The sequence below is a fragment of the Passer montanus genome, unplaced genomic scaffold (assembly GCF_014805655.1).
Source record: "Passer montanus isolate IOZ18808 unplaced genomic scaffold, ASM1480565v1 scaffold25, whole genome shotgun sequence".
NCBI classification, from domain to species: domain Eukaryota; kingdom Metazoa; phylum Chordata; class Aves; order Passeriformes; family Passeridae; genus Passer; species Passer montanus.
Window position 1 is genome coordinate 3,096,266 of NW_024367149.1, and position 17,519 is coordinate 3,113,784.

General features: G+C 44.1%; 1 protein-coding gene across 5 annotated transcripts in view; it reads left to right on the forward strand.

The window, feature by feature from the left end:
- The window catches only part of RNF220 (ring finger protein 220), a 215,840-nt gene that overhangs the window by 163,273 nt on the left and 35,048 nt on the right, over positions 1-17,519 (forward strand). For 3 of the 5 annotated variants that reach the window (XM_039711333.1, XM_039711334.1, XM_039711337.1), the window contains 2 exons: positions 4,446-4,567; positions 5,589-5,721. In XM_039711333.1, the coding sequence (XP_039567267.1) occupies positions 4,446-4,567; positions 5,589-5,721 (255 nt within the window). The remainder of the gene's footprint in view (positions 1-4,445; positions 4,568-5,588; positions 5,722-17,519) is intronic. The other 2 variants (XM_039711335.1, XM_039711336.1) reach the window with 1 other exon arrangement.

A 17,519-nucleotide genomic window follows, 5' to 3' on the forward strand; every position in this document is an offset into this window, starting at 1 on the left:
CAGAACATGGGTTCAGCAGGTTAAGTAGGTGCCAACCTCAGAGAATAGTGTCAGATTGAAGGTTGCTGAAAATCATCTCGGTGGAACCTTGACCATGCAAATCTGAAAGCTGCACTGAAACCCTTTTGTGAATCTGGCCCTTAATGTTCTTTTTCAGGCAGATGGGCAGCAAATTGTACTTAAGGCGTCAAATGAGTTCCTTCTTGACCATCTGTTTCCTTGCTTTTGCTTCTTCTTGAGATGGCTTTTTGTGCTCCACCACTACTGACATTGTTCCCTTGCATCAGATGCTGTGGATGAGTTTGATCATTCACAAAAGCTTTCTGTGACAGATCTAACAAAAGTAGGTATAGCCACTCCTCAGGACTCCAATAGTAGACTTGCAGAGAGCAGGCGCTGGTTCTTGTGCTTGAATATCTTTGACGTAAGTTTAGGGTTATTTCTAGATTTCTCAGGAGAGTTGTAAAGTAAGTCCTTACAAAGCTCCATTTGCACCTCCCTGAGAAGGTGAGTCCAGTTTTGGTGGTTACCCCAAGCCTGTCTCTCCAAACAGACCGTGCAGTTTGTTGAACCACCAGCACCATGTTCTGTGCTTTTGTAGCTGATGGGTGGGGGAGGAATAAAGCTGGATGATTTTCACTGGAAAGGAGACAAAAATGCTTCTACTTAATTTGATTGGCCTGACATTGCAGGAGCTGCTAATGATGTCTGCATAGGACTCAGGGGACCACTCAAACTGGTGGAGGGAACCATAAGAGATATTGCTAGTAACTTAATCATGACCTTTGATGCTGCAGGAGAGGTTGGTGCAATGTCCACTGCTAGATGCCATGTAAGAGCACTTCTGAGGTAATTAGTGCTGTGTCCTGAAGGTGAATTTTTGCTTGGGGAGGGGAGTACCAGTGAAAACTAAAATCCATTAGCTTTTCTCACAGGAAGTTTGGCTGGACTAGAGAGTAACATGATCTTTAGGAATTAATGAGGTTCAGCCTTGATGAGGAGGGCCCATTGTAAGAAAGAATCCTCGGTCTCTTCTGCCAGTAAGGCAGCAGTGGTGGGTTGGCTCCTTGTCTCTGTGCCTGTGTGAAGGCAGGGACCAGAGTGCCCTCAGCAGCAGGGGCTTTGTGGAGTGCAGTTGGCTCCTTCTCTAGTGCAAGCAGCCTCTCACCTTGCATAGCCCCATGTTGGAGAACTACATATCAGTGAAGGGAAGAGCAGTTCCACAGTCAGCACAGCTCCTAGGTTAAGTCAGAGACCATAGCTGAGACCCCCTGCCCTTGCAGAGGATCCCAGTTCTTGCTCACCTCTGTGTGCTACTTTCTCATTCATCTGCTGTGGTGACTTAAACTCCCCGGGTGCCTGATGGTTTCGTGTAACCTGAAGGAGAACATGCACTTGCAGCAGGAGCCGTGTACAGGGTAATGTACATCTTTAAAAGTGAGGCCTCGGAGGTGCTGGAAGCCCTCTGATAGCCTAATAATAATTATTAATGCTAATAAAAACTAGTGAACTTCTCACCTTCTGGCAGAAGGTTGGAATAATAACTATGGAGTCTTTGTTCAGTCAGAGGTAAGAATGGGTCAGGCTTATGCAAAAACCACCTTCCCTGAGTTCTGTCCTCTTTGTACATCCAGTCCTCGACTGGCTGCGTTTTTATCTTCCTGAATTACGGGAGGGAGGGAATGACTTTTTCTTTTTTTTTTCCCCTCTCCATGCTTCTGCGACAGGAGCGAGGGAGAGAGGGATTAGTGAGCTAATTAGAAATGATCGCATCTATCAACACTAATTAGCAATCCCGTGGTCTCACTTGCGTGTTCTTTTGAGCTGCTCCCCTTCGGGACAGCGCCACAATCAGCCCCTGCCTCTGGGGCCGCTCGGTCCGTGCCGCGCTGATTGGAAGTGATGGCCGGGCTGCGTGTGCCGGGCAGGGACAGCGCCGCTCCCTCCCCATCCCTCCTGTCACCAGGGGCACCCTTGGCCTCCGTGGGCACGACGCTGCCACTGCTAATGACCAGAGAATGAAAGTGGCAGGGGGATTTGTTTTCAACACCTCTTTCATCCAGTGGTTTTTTCACTTGTGGCACTGCAGCTCAAAGGGCTGCTGCTCTGCAGGAGCAGGATAGAGGCTGGCTGCTGGGGCTCGTGTAGAGCTGGAGCAGAATTCTCTGGAGCTGGTTCTCTTCCCAGCTCTGCACTAACATTTCAGCAGCAGATCAGGTACTTATTCTGGCAAAATGATCCCATTCTTCTACAGAATTTACATGTAGAAGATCCAAAATAAGTTGTCTTCCTTTTGTCACTGCTACAGTGCATGGATTGGAGGATGGCAGTAAAAAACCCCTAAAAATACTAATAAATTCACCAGGCAGACTGCTTTAACTGAATTGTTTGGCCATGGGGAGTCCTACCAGAATAATTAAACTGTTCCTTCCCTGCATTTCCCTGTTAAAAACATGATGAGGTGAGAGAAATTTGTGTCTGCGATCAGAATAGAGAAGGCTTTGTTTCTGTGTTTCTCTCCAGATGGGTGTTTGCTGAGGAATGCTCAAGTCATGTCTGATTCCAGCCTCCTTCCATATTTTTTGCTAGCTCTACAGGGCTAGTGAGGCAAGAAAGAGCATCCTAAACTTACATGAAAGAGCCAAGCTGAAGGATATAGGTATGCACTAAACCAGAACTTCAGAAATCTCTTGGGCACTAAAGTACAAGCCAGAAAGAGTGTGGCTTAACTCTGCCTAAATGAGAGGGTTGTGGAACTGTCAGTGTGGTATACCCAACACAGGAGAGGGTTGTGGAGCTTCAGCAAATAAAATTTAGAGAAATGATGAAAGCTGTTTGTGTTGAGAGTCTGTATTGTTCGAAGTGCCAGACATCAAAAACACTCTTGTTTTGGTCTCAAGTTGCTGTCTCTTACTCTAGGAATGTCACATTTAGAGAATCCTTTCCAGCATGAGGAGTGGAGATGTATTTTTCAGGGAGTTTTCACACATATGTATTTCAATTGAGGAAAAACAATGCCCGTGGAATAATTTGAAGCTTTCTTAGTGCTGGAGCATGAGAGAGTACAGGGGATGATGAATACTCCTAGTGCCAGATTGTGGGAAAATATATCCTAACCCAGAGAGTCCTGAGTTCAGGGAAGCCAACAAGAAAGTCTTGAAGGAGGCCTTTCTGGTCTGTGCTGATGTGTTAAGCTGAAACTTTATAATTCACTTGATGTTTGTGCTCTAAACTGATGCACTTGAGAAAACAATAAACAGAAACTTGCCTGTACACTGGTCCTTCTCATCCTGGCATTCCAGAAGCTTTCTGTGACTCGTGGGCTGCAGGGAGCTGTTGATCCCACAGTGTTCAGGCATGAAGGCTTTCAGAGCATGCTGCAGTGCTCACAATGTCAGTAACGATTTCTGGCTAATGCAGCTTTTTGGTGGTGTCATCTCTCATTATCACATGGGCTTTCCTTGGGCTTTTTCTTGTCTCTCATTCAGAATTTTGACCTTCCTTATTAATTAAACAGTGACTTTCCTGCAGCCAGTGATTGAGTTATTCAGTAATACCTGCCTAAAGCCATCATAATAAAAGACAGAAGTTCTTTTTAATGCAAATGATTTGGTTCCAGATGTTTTGATCACATTAAACGATGGCTCAAATTAACCAGCTATTGGATTAAGCAACAGGCTACCTTGGCTGCTTTTTCTAATCATCGTGATTCCTAACATGTTTGTTTCCCAGAGCATGCTCTGAAGAAGGCAGTGTAGCCCCTAGTTTTCATGAAATAAAAACAACAGAGAGGCAGAAGCTATCTAGCACAGGTTCTGTGTTTTTCATAGCAAATCTCTTTCCATAAATATTGCCTGCTACCAAGATGGTGCTCTGACTTGTTTGTGGTGGTCTGAGAAGGAATTTTTCAGGGTGTACAGGAGGCTTTGTTGTCCTGGAATTGATTGTTAAATACCTTGTCCAAGGCTATCAGGTGCTACATCATCCTTCCACATTCAAAGGAAGTTCTTGTAGAGGGAGTAGACATGTTTAGTGGAAGGGCCTCAGATTTAGAAGGCAAAATCCAAAACAGGCTTCAGTGGCTTGATCACTCAACTTTGAAAGCAATTTCAGGTTTCCAAGGGAAAGATTTTAACCGTTCTAATAACTTACCATGGGGATGTGTAGCAGATAACCTTCTGCTAGTTGTTAAATTGTGAATAGCTCCCTCTGTGGAATCAGAGTGCTCAGCTACAGGTTACAGATTTCCTCTGAAAAGTGCCAAGTAACAGTCTCTGTTCTGTTCATAGAGGTCAGAATTGGGAGTAACTGGGATTTTCTGGTGTGAAATCTTACCATTTTTGCCAAGGGCTTATTATTTGGAGCTGAGCAAATAAAGAGTGGACTTACAAACTTGACATGTCTTCCTTTTTTGTTTGTTTTCTTTCCCTGGTTTCTCCATGCAGCTCGGATTGGAAAAATGAAACGGAGGAAGCAAGACGAAGGGCAGGTATGTCCCCTCTGCAGCCGGCCCCTGTCAGGATCCGAGGAGGAGATGAGTAGGCATGTGGAACAATGCCTTGCAAAGGTAGAGGCGCAACAGGATCACCAGCTGCCATTCCCTTCTCCCTGCTCCCAGCTCTGTCTGTAGTTAACCTAATGTGGGGCAAAAACTAACGTTGCTGAGCTTGCAGGCAATGCTAACTGTCTCCCTGAGATCTGTAGTCACTTCTTTGTCTGGGAAGATGGATTCTTCTGGATTTTTCTGTTCTGTTGCATTAGTAACTTTTACTTCATGCACTGTTCTGCTGTTACAGAGGTTTAATTTGTAGATTTTAAAGGTGGAGCTATTGAAGTTTATGAACCTTATGTAGGACTTCAGGCATCCTATGTAGCTCAGGAAGAACAGTTCGTTTTGATCTGTGCTTTTGACAACATTAGAATTATTATTTTTTGGGTTCTTTTGTAGCAGACTGGGACTTTTAAAAGTTGCATGATCATCTTACTCCAGGAAAGTGCATTTAAGCAGAACCATTCTCTTGCTGTTCATCCCAAAGACAGCAAGGAAAGAGAAACAAGCTCCAGGGGAGGGAGAGAGTTTTGTCATAGGGCTTTTTGTTTGTGTTTCTCAGGAGAAACTTTCAAGAGAGGACTTGTTGCCTCAAGAGGTGCATAGTAGAAAGAGAGGTGTATTTTGATCAGTAAGCTCCAAAACTATGTTAGAGGAGAGCACTTCTGCTAGCGGTCAGAGGAATCTGTGATATCATGTTCCTCCATGATAGAGGAATTTTGCATGCAAGGCAGGGGAATGCATGTTGAAATGAGCACCAGCATTGTTGTAGGGACCAGACCTTATATTTCCTTGAGTAAAAATTATGAAACTTGCAACTTGTTTTAATCTTAGATTGTCAAGTTCTTCCAGTACCTATTTACTTCTAGTTTAGGTTAGTATGAACAGGCGTGGGAATAGAGGCTGCTCTATGCTCTATACTTAGCTGTCCTGGGAACAGCCCAGCTTTTCTTCCCCATCCCGCCATGAGTTATGAACCCCAAAGAGCCATTTCATGCATCTCAGCACTCTGCCCTTCTCTCTGCTTTACCCCATGCAGAGAGAAGGTTCGTGCATGACTGAGGATGACTCTGTGGACATCGAGAACGAGAACGGCAACCGCTTTGAGGAGTACGAGTGGTGCGGGCAGAAGAGGATACGGGCCACTACTCTCCTGGAGGGAGGATTTCGAGGTGCGCCAGTGTTTCGGGGGCACTTGTGAATCATTCTGCTCTGGAAGTTAATCATTACCTATCTTTAAAGGGAGGGACATAGGGATTTGCCTTCCACAAAAGGCAGAATCATCAGCCTTTGCCAGAATGTAAAGTGATTTCAGTTTTTTGTCCCTCTTGAACGATGAGAGTCGAAATTTGTGCAAATCTTTAACAAAGCGTGGGGTTATTTCTTTCTCGAGGAATGTGGCTGAAGAGGGAATGGGTAGATCATATGGGGAAAATAACATTTTATATCTCACACGTAGTAAGAAATACATGGAAATATATGAAGAGAGGGAAATAGAAATGAAATTGTAAAAATTCCCAGCCTGGAGTGACGAAAGCTGGTGTATCAGCCTCTGGTGATGTATTGGAGGTGACAGCTAAGTCGCTTTAGCACCTGCATAAAATATTAAAGGGCCAGTTGTGCATTTATCACTCCATCCCTTTTAAGGTTGATAAATGAGAATCCAGGAACCTGCTCTGCACCTCCAGCACTGCAAGCCCTTAGGGCTCTCAGACAAACACATTTTATTTTTCCTCCTTCTTTTGCTCCTTCCCCAGTGATGGGGAAATCAGTTACCAAGGAGAGAGTGAGTTATGGCAAAATTTGACCTCTTGTGAGCTTTATTGGTGAATGTAATTTTAGCTAGAAACCTGGCCCCTTTCTTACATTCAGCCCTTTGGCCTCAAAGAGGAGGATTTACTAAACTGTTCATTGGCATGAACCTCAGGCACTCACGAGAGTTTCTCACAAGCAATCCACGTAGCGCATGCTTAATGAGAGGAGGAGTGCTGGCTCCCTTCGTTCAATAAAGAGGATGGGATGTGATCTCTTCCTATATCAGCTTGGATTTTAATTTAAAATATCTCAAGGGGAAAGGCTACTGCATGGGGGAGTTGGACTTAAAAGCCAGCTGTGTGCTCAGCTAAAACCAGGCACTCCTGATCTGCTCTTGCTTTCCTCTGAAATTAAATTGTAGCTGGGTTATAGCCGAGCAGATGATAAGGAGCAGCTTCTTTGGGCTTTAAAGGACCCCCAGTGAAGCTCACGCTATTACATGCTATGACAGTAGCCTAACTTTTTTTGTGACTGAGTGGAGAGTTGTGTCTGTGCCTGATTCCATGTAGAGGCCTGATGAGACCATGCAGGATCAGACTATATTCAGGTAGCATAGATGCTACAGTCTGTAGTGGGGAAGCATGGGATGTCTGTGTGCTTCTGTTGTTGTCATCACTGCTAGTCCCGGCTAGAAAAAGCTGTTCAGTTCATTTCTTCCCCCTTTTTGTGTATGAGTGGTTTCTTCCTTCATCCCCACCAAACACCTGCATTTGAGGACAGCATGCTCTTCCACTTCTTTTGGTGTAGACATGGTGCTGTCTTCACCTGGTAAATGTTCCCAGTTGCTTTGAGTTAACTCACTGAAGTGTGATCTGAATCTTTCACATTCTTGGTCATATGGAGACCCTCTTTCAAATGAGGCTTCAGCTGGACAATATGTGTATAATTGATGTAGTTAGGCTGGGTAGATATCAAATCCTTGCTCTTTGTTACATTTTCTTCATTATTTTAAGGAATTCTCAAATGTGTTACTTGTTACCATGTCGATCACCTGCTTTCCTCCACCAGAAGTTAAACAGGTTTTAGCATCAGTCAGTGCTGTAACCTCTGCCAGGTGGGTACACACACATGAGCAGATACTTGTGCAGTTCATTCATACTTAGATGGCATTGCTTCTGTCAGGAATTATGGGGTCTGTCTCTTCTTTCCTTTTGGAGACCTTTGTCACACCTTCAGGAATTACATGGACAGATCCAGGAAAAGATCGGAAGTCCAGGAGGAAAGCCAAATACATGCAGTTCTAAAATCCTTCATAATCACCCTGCTGACAAGGCTTTTGGGTTAGACTTCTTCCCTTGGTGGTACTGGATGAAAGGTACCTGTAGATCTGCTCACAAGCACAGGAAACTCCCTGTATTATTTGTAGTGAGAAACATCCTCCCTGTGCAGCAGTTTGTGGCAAAACCACAGCTGAAGAAGGGACTCCTGATACCTGAGCAGCTGACAGGTCTCTAGCACCTGGCCTTCCTCCTCTGGAGCACACCTCTGCTGGCAGCTAGATTCAGCAGCTGCCATGCTGCTCTAGAGAAGTGTCCTCTTCCCTAAGCATGGGGAATTTTTTTTTCCTAACAGCTTCCTACCTAGTATTTTGGGATAATCAGACAGTATGAACAGGGTACCTATCTACTCTGTGCAAGAAGTTGTAAAATTTGGAAAGCCAAAGCAAATCTGGAGTGATCTCCTAGAGCTGGCTGATTGCATTTATTTTTAATGAAGTTACACTTTTTCATGCTCTCTTTTGTGACTCTCCTATTGTCTCTGACTGCTGCATTCATGGGCCTCCATCAGTCAGGACTGCTATGTGCGCTCTCAGGTAACCTTAAGGTGACTGTCTTTCTTCTTTTGCTGCCAGTGTTGGCTCTTGCCAGACAGAATTCTTAATTTACAGCCCTGAAGCACAGCACAACGTTTTGTAGATGCTTTCTAATGCTTAAAACTGCTTTGTCTGGAGTTGGCAAGGCCCTCGTTAACCCCTGTCACCTGAGGCTTTGCATTTGGCTCTGTTCCCTTTGCTGAGAAGTAGCAGTGATGTGGAAATCAAATGTCTTTTATAATGCCAGACAGCCTTTACCAGGCTACAGGGATGTCACCAATGTCTAAAGAGATGACATGGGGAAATACATAAAACTGGAGGGGAAAATAGATGGCCATGTGTCTCATTAATTTCGGTTTTAATGGTGTGTTGCTCTGAGGAGATGTCACAGCTGGGTGAAGGGGGAGCAGGACACTGTGGCCAGTGTGTGTTGCACATAAGTCCATTGGGCAGCATTACAGCAGTGTCTTAAAATTAACACTGATCCTGGCTTTTTTTTTTATCATTTTTGGTTAGGGGACAAGGTTCATATCACTCTCCACATGAGGAAAATTCTTTGCCAATTATATAGAAAATCCCGACAGATTCTCAGTTGGAGTAAGGTTGAGAGACCTTAGGTTTTTCTTCCTGAAAACAGAAACATCAGGGGAATTAACAACGCTGTTTGGATTTTCTGGGAGATGGTCTAAAACACAGAAGTAACCACAAGCTGAAACTCTCACTTGTAAGGTTCCTAGGATGACACTTTCCTGCTTCCAAAGCACTTGCAGAGGAAACTTGCTCTTCTGACCTGAGGAGCTGTCTTAGAAGCTGGAAATTATTTGTCTTCTCTGTTGGTGTTACAGGTGCAAGCCCCCAGTCAGGTCTAGTGCAGCAGAGCCAAAGCAGACCTACTTGGCTGCCACAGCTTGGCATACCTGAGGCAGCAGGTGGACAGAACAGGCTGTGGCAGCAAGTGGGAATACGACCTGAGAAGTGCAGGGATCAGTGTGTTGTCTCTGAAGCTGTTGGGTTTGGTGGAGGATTTCAGTCAGGAAATATTTAGTACTTCCAGCTGTCCTCCTGGCTTCTCAAAATTTGCTGCCATTCAATTTGCTTTCCAAAACTGGAAAGATGCAAGGTGTAAATTAAGATTATTGGCAATTATATAGGGTTTGGAACCACTTTGTTTCAGCAGAGGTACTGCTTGAAGCAGGGGTTTGTAGGAGAACTTGTGGTTCTCTTTGGGGATAGGTGCAGAATAATACCAGCATGAAATACCAAATTCCATTGAAATCAAGCGTACACTTCAAAGTGTAAAACCATACAGATAAAATAATCAGATATTCCCCTGCCTCTGTACAGTGTCACAAGACTAAAATTTCTCTTGAAATACCTGAACATTCAGTAACTATCTCTCTCCATGTCTCTGAATCATCTCTCTCTGAAGCTCTTTGTTGCACGGAATTATTGCATGCCACCTTTAATGAGTTTCTGTGTTTAGGATGCCAACAAGGCTTCGCAAGTGAAAGCGTCAAGTAGCTTGGTCTCTGATGTGGGGTTTGTTGGGGTTTTTTTAATGCTCAACATATTTGTAGCAATTCCTCTATTCCAGTCCAGAATGGATGCACGTTACCCTCAGTGTTTACACTGTAAGGTTATCCCTTTAAAGAATTCCTGAGGGAAGTTCAAAAGGTTTTTTTTTTCTTTGAAAGATTCAGTGTCTCTTTTTGTGTGTATGTTTCTTACTTGAAAGAAGGGAAGGGAGGGGGGGAAGTGGAAAAAAAGTGCTTTATCTGAAAAGAATCACATCAGCTTCACACTGATAGAAGCTGCTGTCATCTCTTAAACGGCTTAGCACAGTCAAAAGGCAAGAGGACTTAAAACAGTGTCTTACACAGGGATCGATGGGTGGAACACATAACTCGTAACTGCAAAAAAAAAAGCAGCTCGGGGGGAGAGATAACGGTAATGATTGCATTGAGGGAAGCTTGAGGGAGGCTTGTTCTTTGTAACACAGCTTCAAAGGTGTCTGGACTGGTGCCTAAGCAAACTGTCCTGTGAAGTTGCTGCCTCTGTAGGTCGAGGGAAGGCGGGGGAGTGGGGGATGCTTGCACCCTTCTGTTTCTTAACAGATGGGACAAAGATTAGTAAATGCCAGGTTAGCGGTTCCCTTCTGCTGCCTCGGATTTGAGGAGAGGATTTTGTCACTCGGTCCCTTCCCGTCCGTTCTGGGAGGCAGCTTGCCCGGAGAGGGGATGGAGGAGAGCGGGGCTGGGCGGCTGGGGAGCTGGGTGTTGGGCGGGATGTCAGTTTATCGATCGCACCTCAGTCAGGAGAGCTGCGGGCGCAGCGCTCTGAGCACGAGCGGCAGCGTGCTTAATGTGATTGAAAGGCAGTTAAAATGGCGGTGACCTTTTCAGGGGGAATTAGATTGCCTGCCAAGAGTGGTTAGAGGGAGTGATAACGCCAGCTTGAGGAAGCTGTCCAGTCTGCTTCAAAGGGAGAGAGACAGGGAAAGCAAGCTGGCAGCAAGTACCATTTAAAGCACGAACCGTGCGGTCTGATAGAACAGAGATTGCTGTCCTCTTTAGATATGAAAGAATTGAAGAATCGTAGCTAAGTTCTCTCCACCCGCCCCGTCCTCCTCTTCTCCCCTCCAGCTCCCCCACCAAAAAGCCTTCCTCTAGGTGCAGTAGCAAGCTAGTCACCACTGCTCTTCTCAGTTTCTTTTGCTTCAGCAGATCAGTTGCATCAAAAATAACACAGAAGAGAGAAAGACTTTAAAAATGTTAAAATGGCAAGCAGGGCATTTTCAGGGAATGGTACTTTCTAACAAAGATCAACATGACAAGGATCTGTCTGATAGATTGTGATACTCTTGAAGAAGGAGAAACACACAGGGATTACTTAACTCTGAAGTTTCTCTTTATTTTTCTGGTATTTCTTTTTATTTCCCTATGCAGCCCTTCTCCCAAGCTAGCAAAAGGGCTTGGTTCTATTTGCTAATGTCTTACCAAGGGAAAAGAACAGCACAACTAAGTGTATGCATAGAGGGGCTTGGTAAAGCCTTTATAAGCTGTAACAAACTGCAGTTATCCTTGGGGGTCCATTTGCATTGGATCTCGTGTCGTGTACAATTAGGGCAGCTGCCTGGAAAGTAGGACTGTATTAAAATGATTAAAAGTTTCTAGCAAATGGCTGAAGCCCTCCCACTGCCAGCTTTCTATCGACACAGAACCAAGATATGCTTCAGTTCTAGCAGCAAGTGTTGTAGACCAGCCTTTTTCCACTGTGGGTTAGTTGTCCCAGAAAGAGCACTGGGGCAGTAGCTGTATGATTTGTTCTCCTTCAAAATCCAATCTAATGCAGCATTAGAATAATTTTTTTCATGTGTGAGGTCCTGGCCTCAGAATCTAAATAGATACTTTTTAGGTCTCCTACCTCAACAACAGGGTTTTGTGATTACAGTGACTTCTTGGGTCTGGTGACTGCCTGGCAGAAAGCTCCAAATAGAGAGGGAAAACTCCTTTGTGCTTCTCTGTGCAATTTCATGAAAATGGAACTCTACAACAAAACTTAAAATCAGTGTTTGGCATGTATGTGGAAACTGAAGCATAGAGAAGCATCTTCTCTAGTGTTAAAAAGATAGTAGCAGAACTAGCAACAAACCTTTAAAGTCTTGCTCTAGAATCTCACCTAGTAGCCAGCTGTGCCCTCTTTTTCAGATAAAATATAATGAGACATACAGGGAAGCTTCAGGAGGCAAGGAGACTTCCTATTTTTTCATGTCAGGAGATTCAGACTGCATTTAAGGTTATACTGGTAAGAGGATATAAACTGATCTATTCAAATGCAGCAAAAGCATTTGAGCTGAACAGTTAATGTGTGACTTCTCTTAAGAGACTGTGGGAAATGGAAGATGTCACTGGCATATTTAGGCCTTTTGGAAGAGTGGTCTGGTAACTGGAATCATCATTGCTGCTGCTGTGTAGATGAACCAGAATTCATTCCTTTTACCCTAGCAAGCTAAAGCAAACTTCAGCTTGGGTGCAAGGGCAGTCTGTGTTAAGAGTGCAAGAAATCTTTGCTGAAATGAAATTCTTAATCTTCCTCCCGTTTAGCAAGAGCTACATTTAGTGCATTTTTCTGACATGTTTCCAGTGTCAGCATCTCTCTCTAAGGTGAATGTGTCTGTACATCTAAGCATCTTTCCCAGCCTCTAAGCTCTTGAATTTTAGCCTTCCTATGTTTGGGTTGCTACCTTCTACTGGTCACTTCTACCTGCTGTAAGCTTCCAAGTGGGCAAGGTGTATAAATTCCATGTTTCTCAAGTCTTAGTGTGTGCCTTATGCCTCTTATGGAGGACTGCTGAGCCCCAGAGCACTTGCATCCCTTACCTCAACCCTTGTGTAAAAGTGGTAATCCCTTCATTGCAGAAGCACAATCATTGGGACTGGTCTGATGGAGTAGCCCCACCACTTCTTAATGTTTGCACCCCTCTCTTTTGGGGGCAGGTAGTTGCCCATAAGGTAATACTTGACCTGAAAATGCTAACAAAGTCTGTTTGCATGGTGTTAGATACAGTAATCACATGGGCTGCACCTGATTCTTTCTCTGTTGTTTGTGTCTGCATATAGAATTTGAAGGATTCTGTGGTTAATAAATATCTCTTAAGTATTTTCCTGTATATTAATATAAGTTTACTCTAGTGAGCCAGAAAAACAGATTAGACTATTATGTGATTTAACAAGAAAAAAACATTTTACTTTACATACAAAAGCCAGCATGACCTGCCATGTAACTGATGCCCAATGTCATGTGTGTTTGAAGTTCACATAATTCTTCAAGGAATACCATTTTGTTTATTTTGGAGCACAAAGTGATCAATGGGACTTAGCAAAATAAAAATAATTTTAACTGGAAAAAAAAGAAAATTGTGAGGATAGCCATTAAAAATTCTCATTGCTGATTGTAGATTTTTATTAACTTGAATGCATACAAAAATATAAAGAATCTCATTTTCATGTTCCAAGTGCTAGAATGCATTAGCTGAAAGGAGCACAGTCAAGTAAACCTTGGTGGTTGGTTTATGAAACACCGACAGCCACTCTAACCAGGAAAAGATTTTCTGCAGGAAGAAGTGGAATTCTTTCCCTTTTGCAGTATTACGTATTGGGGGTGTAATACTGTAAAAATATTACATCCCCAATATTTACATTACAGTATTACATATTGGGGAATACATATTGGGGTTGGGGGATGAAAAGGGATGGCTGTCAACTCCTTCCTAGAGGAAGTAAGGGGGAAGAAAAGAAAACAGAAAATGCAGTTGTAACACCATGAAAATTAGCAGGAGGAGTAAAGGAGCAGGTAGAGCACCTGAAACTACTCATTTTTTTATGTAGACTGGGTTTCAGTCGACAGTTCCTTTAAACTTCAGGTTTTGTCGATCTCAGACATTAGTTGCTCTGCAATCTGGTTTTCTACTGCTCTGTTAGCTGTGGTTTTGAAAATCCCAGGCTTTAAGATAGTAATCTGATGCATTTTTAATTTTTTCCCCTCTCAAGGGTCTGCAGTTTTGCTAGAGCTGCAACCTACTTCTTGGACACTCAGGTCAAACTTGAGCTTTAAGCACACAATAGTTGATTGACGTGATTTTAATAGCATTTTAGAATACAGTTGTTAAGTCAGGGGCAGTGAGATGTTCCTGAAGGAAGAAGGGAGCACAGGTCTCAGTGGCTCTGAGCAGCTCCTGTCTCCGCGTGTCGTCTCCTACACGCGGCGGTGAAACGCGTTATCGAGTAGTGCCCGGAAAGTGGCTAACTGCGTTTGACACACGCCAACTCCCTGCCTCCACACTGGATAATTGCATTGTCAACTGTTCAGCAAAGTGGCAGGTGACACTGCAGCCGGATTGATTGTCCTACTATGGAGGCTCCCAAGACTGTCAGCCACCCAATCGATAGAGTTTACACAAGACACTGTGACTGCATCTGTAACTAATTTCAGTTTGAACCTCGCAAGATGCGGCTGTCCCTGTTTCCTGGCCTCTCTTCTTTGCTTGCATCTTCTCCCTGGACGAGGAAGTTGTTTTTCCGTGAAAGCCTGGTTTTATTTCTTGTTTTGGAGCTGGAAGTGAAGAAATCAATGGTGTGTTTTGTGGTTTCAGAGTTGAGGGCATTACAGCACATGGCTAACTAGCAGCTCCAGTTTTGCAATCAATAGACTGATCAATTGATTAAATTAGCACTGATTTTTCTTTCTTCTTTCCAGCCTAGAAAAGAATTAGTTTGGGAGGAAAAGCACATGTGTTTGGCCTATGAAATTTAGCCCTTGGTTTTTCCAGTCCTTGGTTGCCTTTCCCCCATGAATACAATCTCTGTGCTCATCATTATTTAAAGCAAACTGCATTGAGCCCTGCCACTGGCAGCAGCCCGCTGTAAGCCAGGGTGTCACATTCAGCTGTTCACCAGCCTTGCAGCTTCATGCTCTGCTGCCTTAGAAAAGTCATCCTCCAAGCTCTGCTGTGCTGCTTTATTATTGGCAAAGTTGCGACATTCCTGTGATCCCTGTCAGTGGTGCTTATTGATCCAGTGATGTGAATCTGCTTAGTGATTCAAGATTACTTTAATTCTCCCTCTTCCTTTTTTGTTTGTTTCCACCCTCTCCCCAGGGGAACAAAACCTTTCAGATCCACCTTTTCCTAACTGTGGAAAACGAGCTGTAGCTGCAAAGACCATGGCTGTTGCTGCTGCTTTTGTACTTCAGCTCCAGGTTTTGAAGAGCAGCCTTTGAGACAGACATGAGGCTGTTCTCACCTTCCTGTATCACATCAGCACGAGGCTCTAGGAGGCAGCCATTAATTGTCAAACCAGATCAGGTCTTTGGTCTGGTCCGAGTGTGTTTCCCCCTCTGCAGCCATAGTCTGTACCTGATGGGTTACAGGAGGCACAAAAGACATCTCTGGAATACTCCTCAATGCTGCAAGGGGTGGGGAAGCCTCTTCCTGAGCCTTGCAGCACCTGGCTCTTACCCTGTACAGCAGTGCTTGCCTGCCCTTTGTTCAGCATGCTGCTGCAAAATTATGGTAATGGTCATAAAATTATATGGCCCCTTTCCTTAAAGGCAGCTGTTTCTGTGATCTGTTAGCAAAGATCCCTGTAAGCACCACACTGGTGAGCAGTCAGGGGCCCATTTGTGCCCCTGTGGGAGCTAATAGACAGCATCAGATGGATCTGCTGTTTCAGGTGTGTGCTGTAACAACACAGTTGGGTGTCACTTTTCCAGGTAAATCACCATTTAGCTTTAAATGGATCTGGCTCCAGAGAAATAAAACTCTTGTTTTGTAAGCAGCTTTTTTTGGCTTCTAAATGTCTTTTTTTTTTCCTGCAACAGGCTGGGAACATCACCAGAACTATTCTATCCCTGTTGGTGCTAGGAAAAAGTGGGGGTACAATTTCACTGTTGAAAAACAAGGCTGGGGAGGCATTATGGATCTGTAGGAAGACCTGTGTTCAATTTGGCCTCATCTTTGCTTTCCTCTCATTTTCAAGATTTTTTAGTGGCTTTCTCTGTCTTCCCAGATGTCACTTACAACAAAATGCCACCTTGTCCTCTTAGTACTAGTTTGGGATACTTCAGCAGATGATGAAATAAACCCAGTTTAGAGCCATTCTTGGAAGTCTGTGAGGCCTGGCCGTGAGTCTGCATAAACTACTTTTATTGCCTCCATTGTTTTTACTCTCCAAGAAGCCAAGGAGTGCCATTTCGATAAGAAAATAGAATGAACATGCTGGAAGGGGAGGTTGTACAGAAGGGGGTCACTGCAAGGAGTGTAATTAGCAAAGGCTGCAGTTCTGGAGATTTATGGGAGGCTTTTCTTCTTTCCTGAGCACATGTATGCTACCTGCAAACAGAATGAATGCCTCTTCCCAGCCCAAATAGGCCCCAGTAGAGCTCTATGCTTCTAAGATGGATTTGAATTTAGACCCATTTATGGAATTTGCACAAAATTTGGGATTTCTAGAATATTTGCAGTATAGATTTTTCTCTCTCATACACACACACACATACACACACTCACCTGTTCCTTGGGGGCCAAACTGGAGAAGTGTTAGTCATCCAGATGAGTTTGATCCTCTGCATGAGCATTATCTCATGGTGGTGCAAATAATAACAGTTTTCCTTTTCTTCCTTGGCTTTCTTTGGAGTGATAATAAAATATATAATTAAATATATACAGAACAGCTGGTCACCAAAACTGATCAGCCTAGATAGGAGTTGAGGAGCAGAGGTGGGGCACAGCAGGTCTGTGTGTTCCTACTGTGCTCATGAAATCAGGCTGGGGTCATTTGGGTCTGCAGTGGTTTGGTTGTGTTTCCATTCTGCTCCTAAGACTGCCAGTCTCATATGAGCTCGTGCCTGTGCAGGAGCAGTGCTGTCAGCACCTGAAGCAGCATATGTTGTCACTTGGACCATCTGCTGCTGAGTGTGATGGAGAAAAGGAGGTACTTGAATGTGAAGTCCTTTTATCTGTTCTGTGAATCTGCTTATATATCATGTTAATAACTCTTGATCTTAACCTGGGCCACCATTCACTGGAGAGTTGATCAGGTGACCACTCATCAGGAGGACTGCATAAAGGAAGTGAGATTTGAGAAGCAGGGCAGGGGTCAGAGAGATGCTTAGGCATAGGGGGCAACTTAAGAGAAAGAAAAGTGCTTTTATTTTATTTGCTTCCCCTAAGAAGGGGAAGGAAAGGATTTCTGGTGAGATTTATCTACAGACATTATTAACAGGTACATGGAAAGAATGGGAAGTTTTTTTACCTTCGAGCTCAGCTGATTCCTGTAGCCTGCCAGTGCTTGAAGTTGGCAGCAGTTACAAGGCATGGGAATTTTTCCTGCTTGTCTGACCTCTGAGTCAGTATTTCAGAAACACTGTTGCTTGTGTAGAGTACCTAAATTTTTCAGAAAGTAACAAGAATTGGTGCTCAGGCAGACTGCTCTGAGACCAGCCCGAGCAAAGAAAGCTGTGTACACAGTGCTAGGTAAGTGATGTTGATAGGTACATTCTGATTGATGGGTGAGTTTGTCTCCCAAACTGTCACAGGGTTTATAGAGGTGCCACTCAATACCACTGCTGGAATTGCATGTCAGAGCACCTGGCTACAAGAGCAATGGGGATTGGAGACAGAGCTGTAACTTTGTTTTTTCTCTGCTTAATGGCCCCAGCGTCTGACCTGCCTGTTCACTCCTGTTTGTCTGGTCCTTAAGGAGGCAGCTGGGATTAAGACTGTCAGAGAATTGTGCTGCTTTAGCATCAGGAGGCTAATTGTATTGGGGCTGGCAGCATATGACA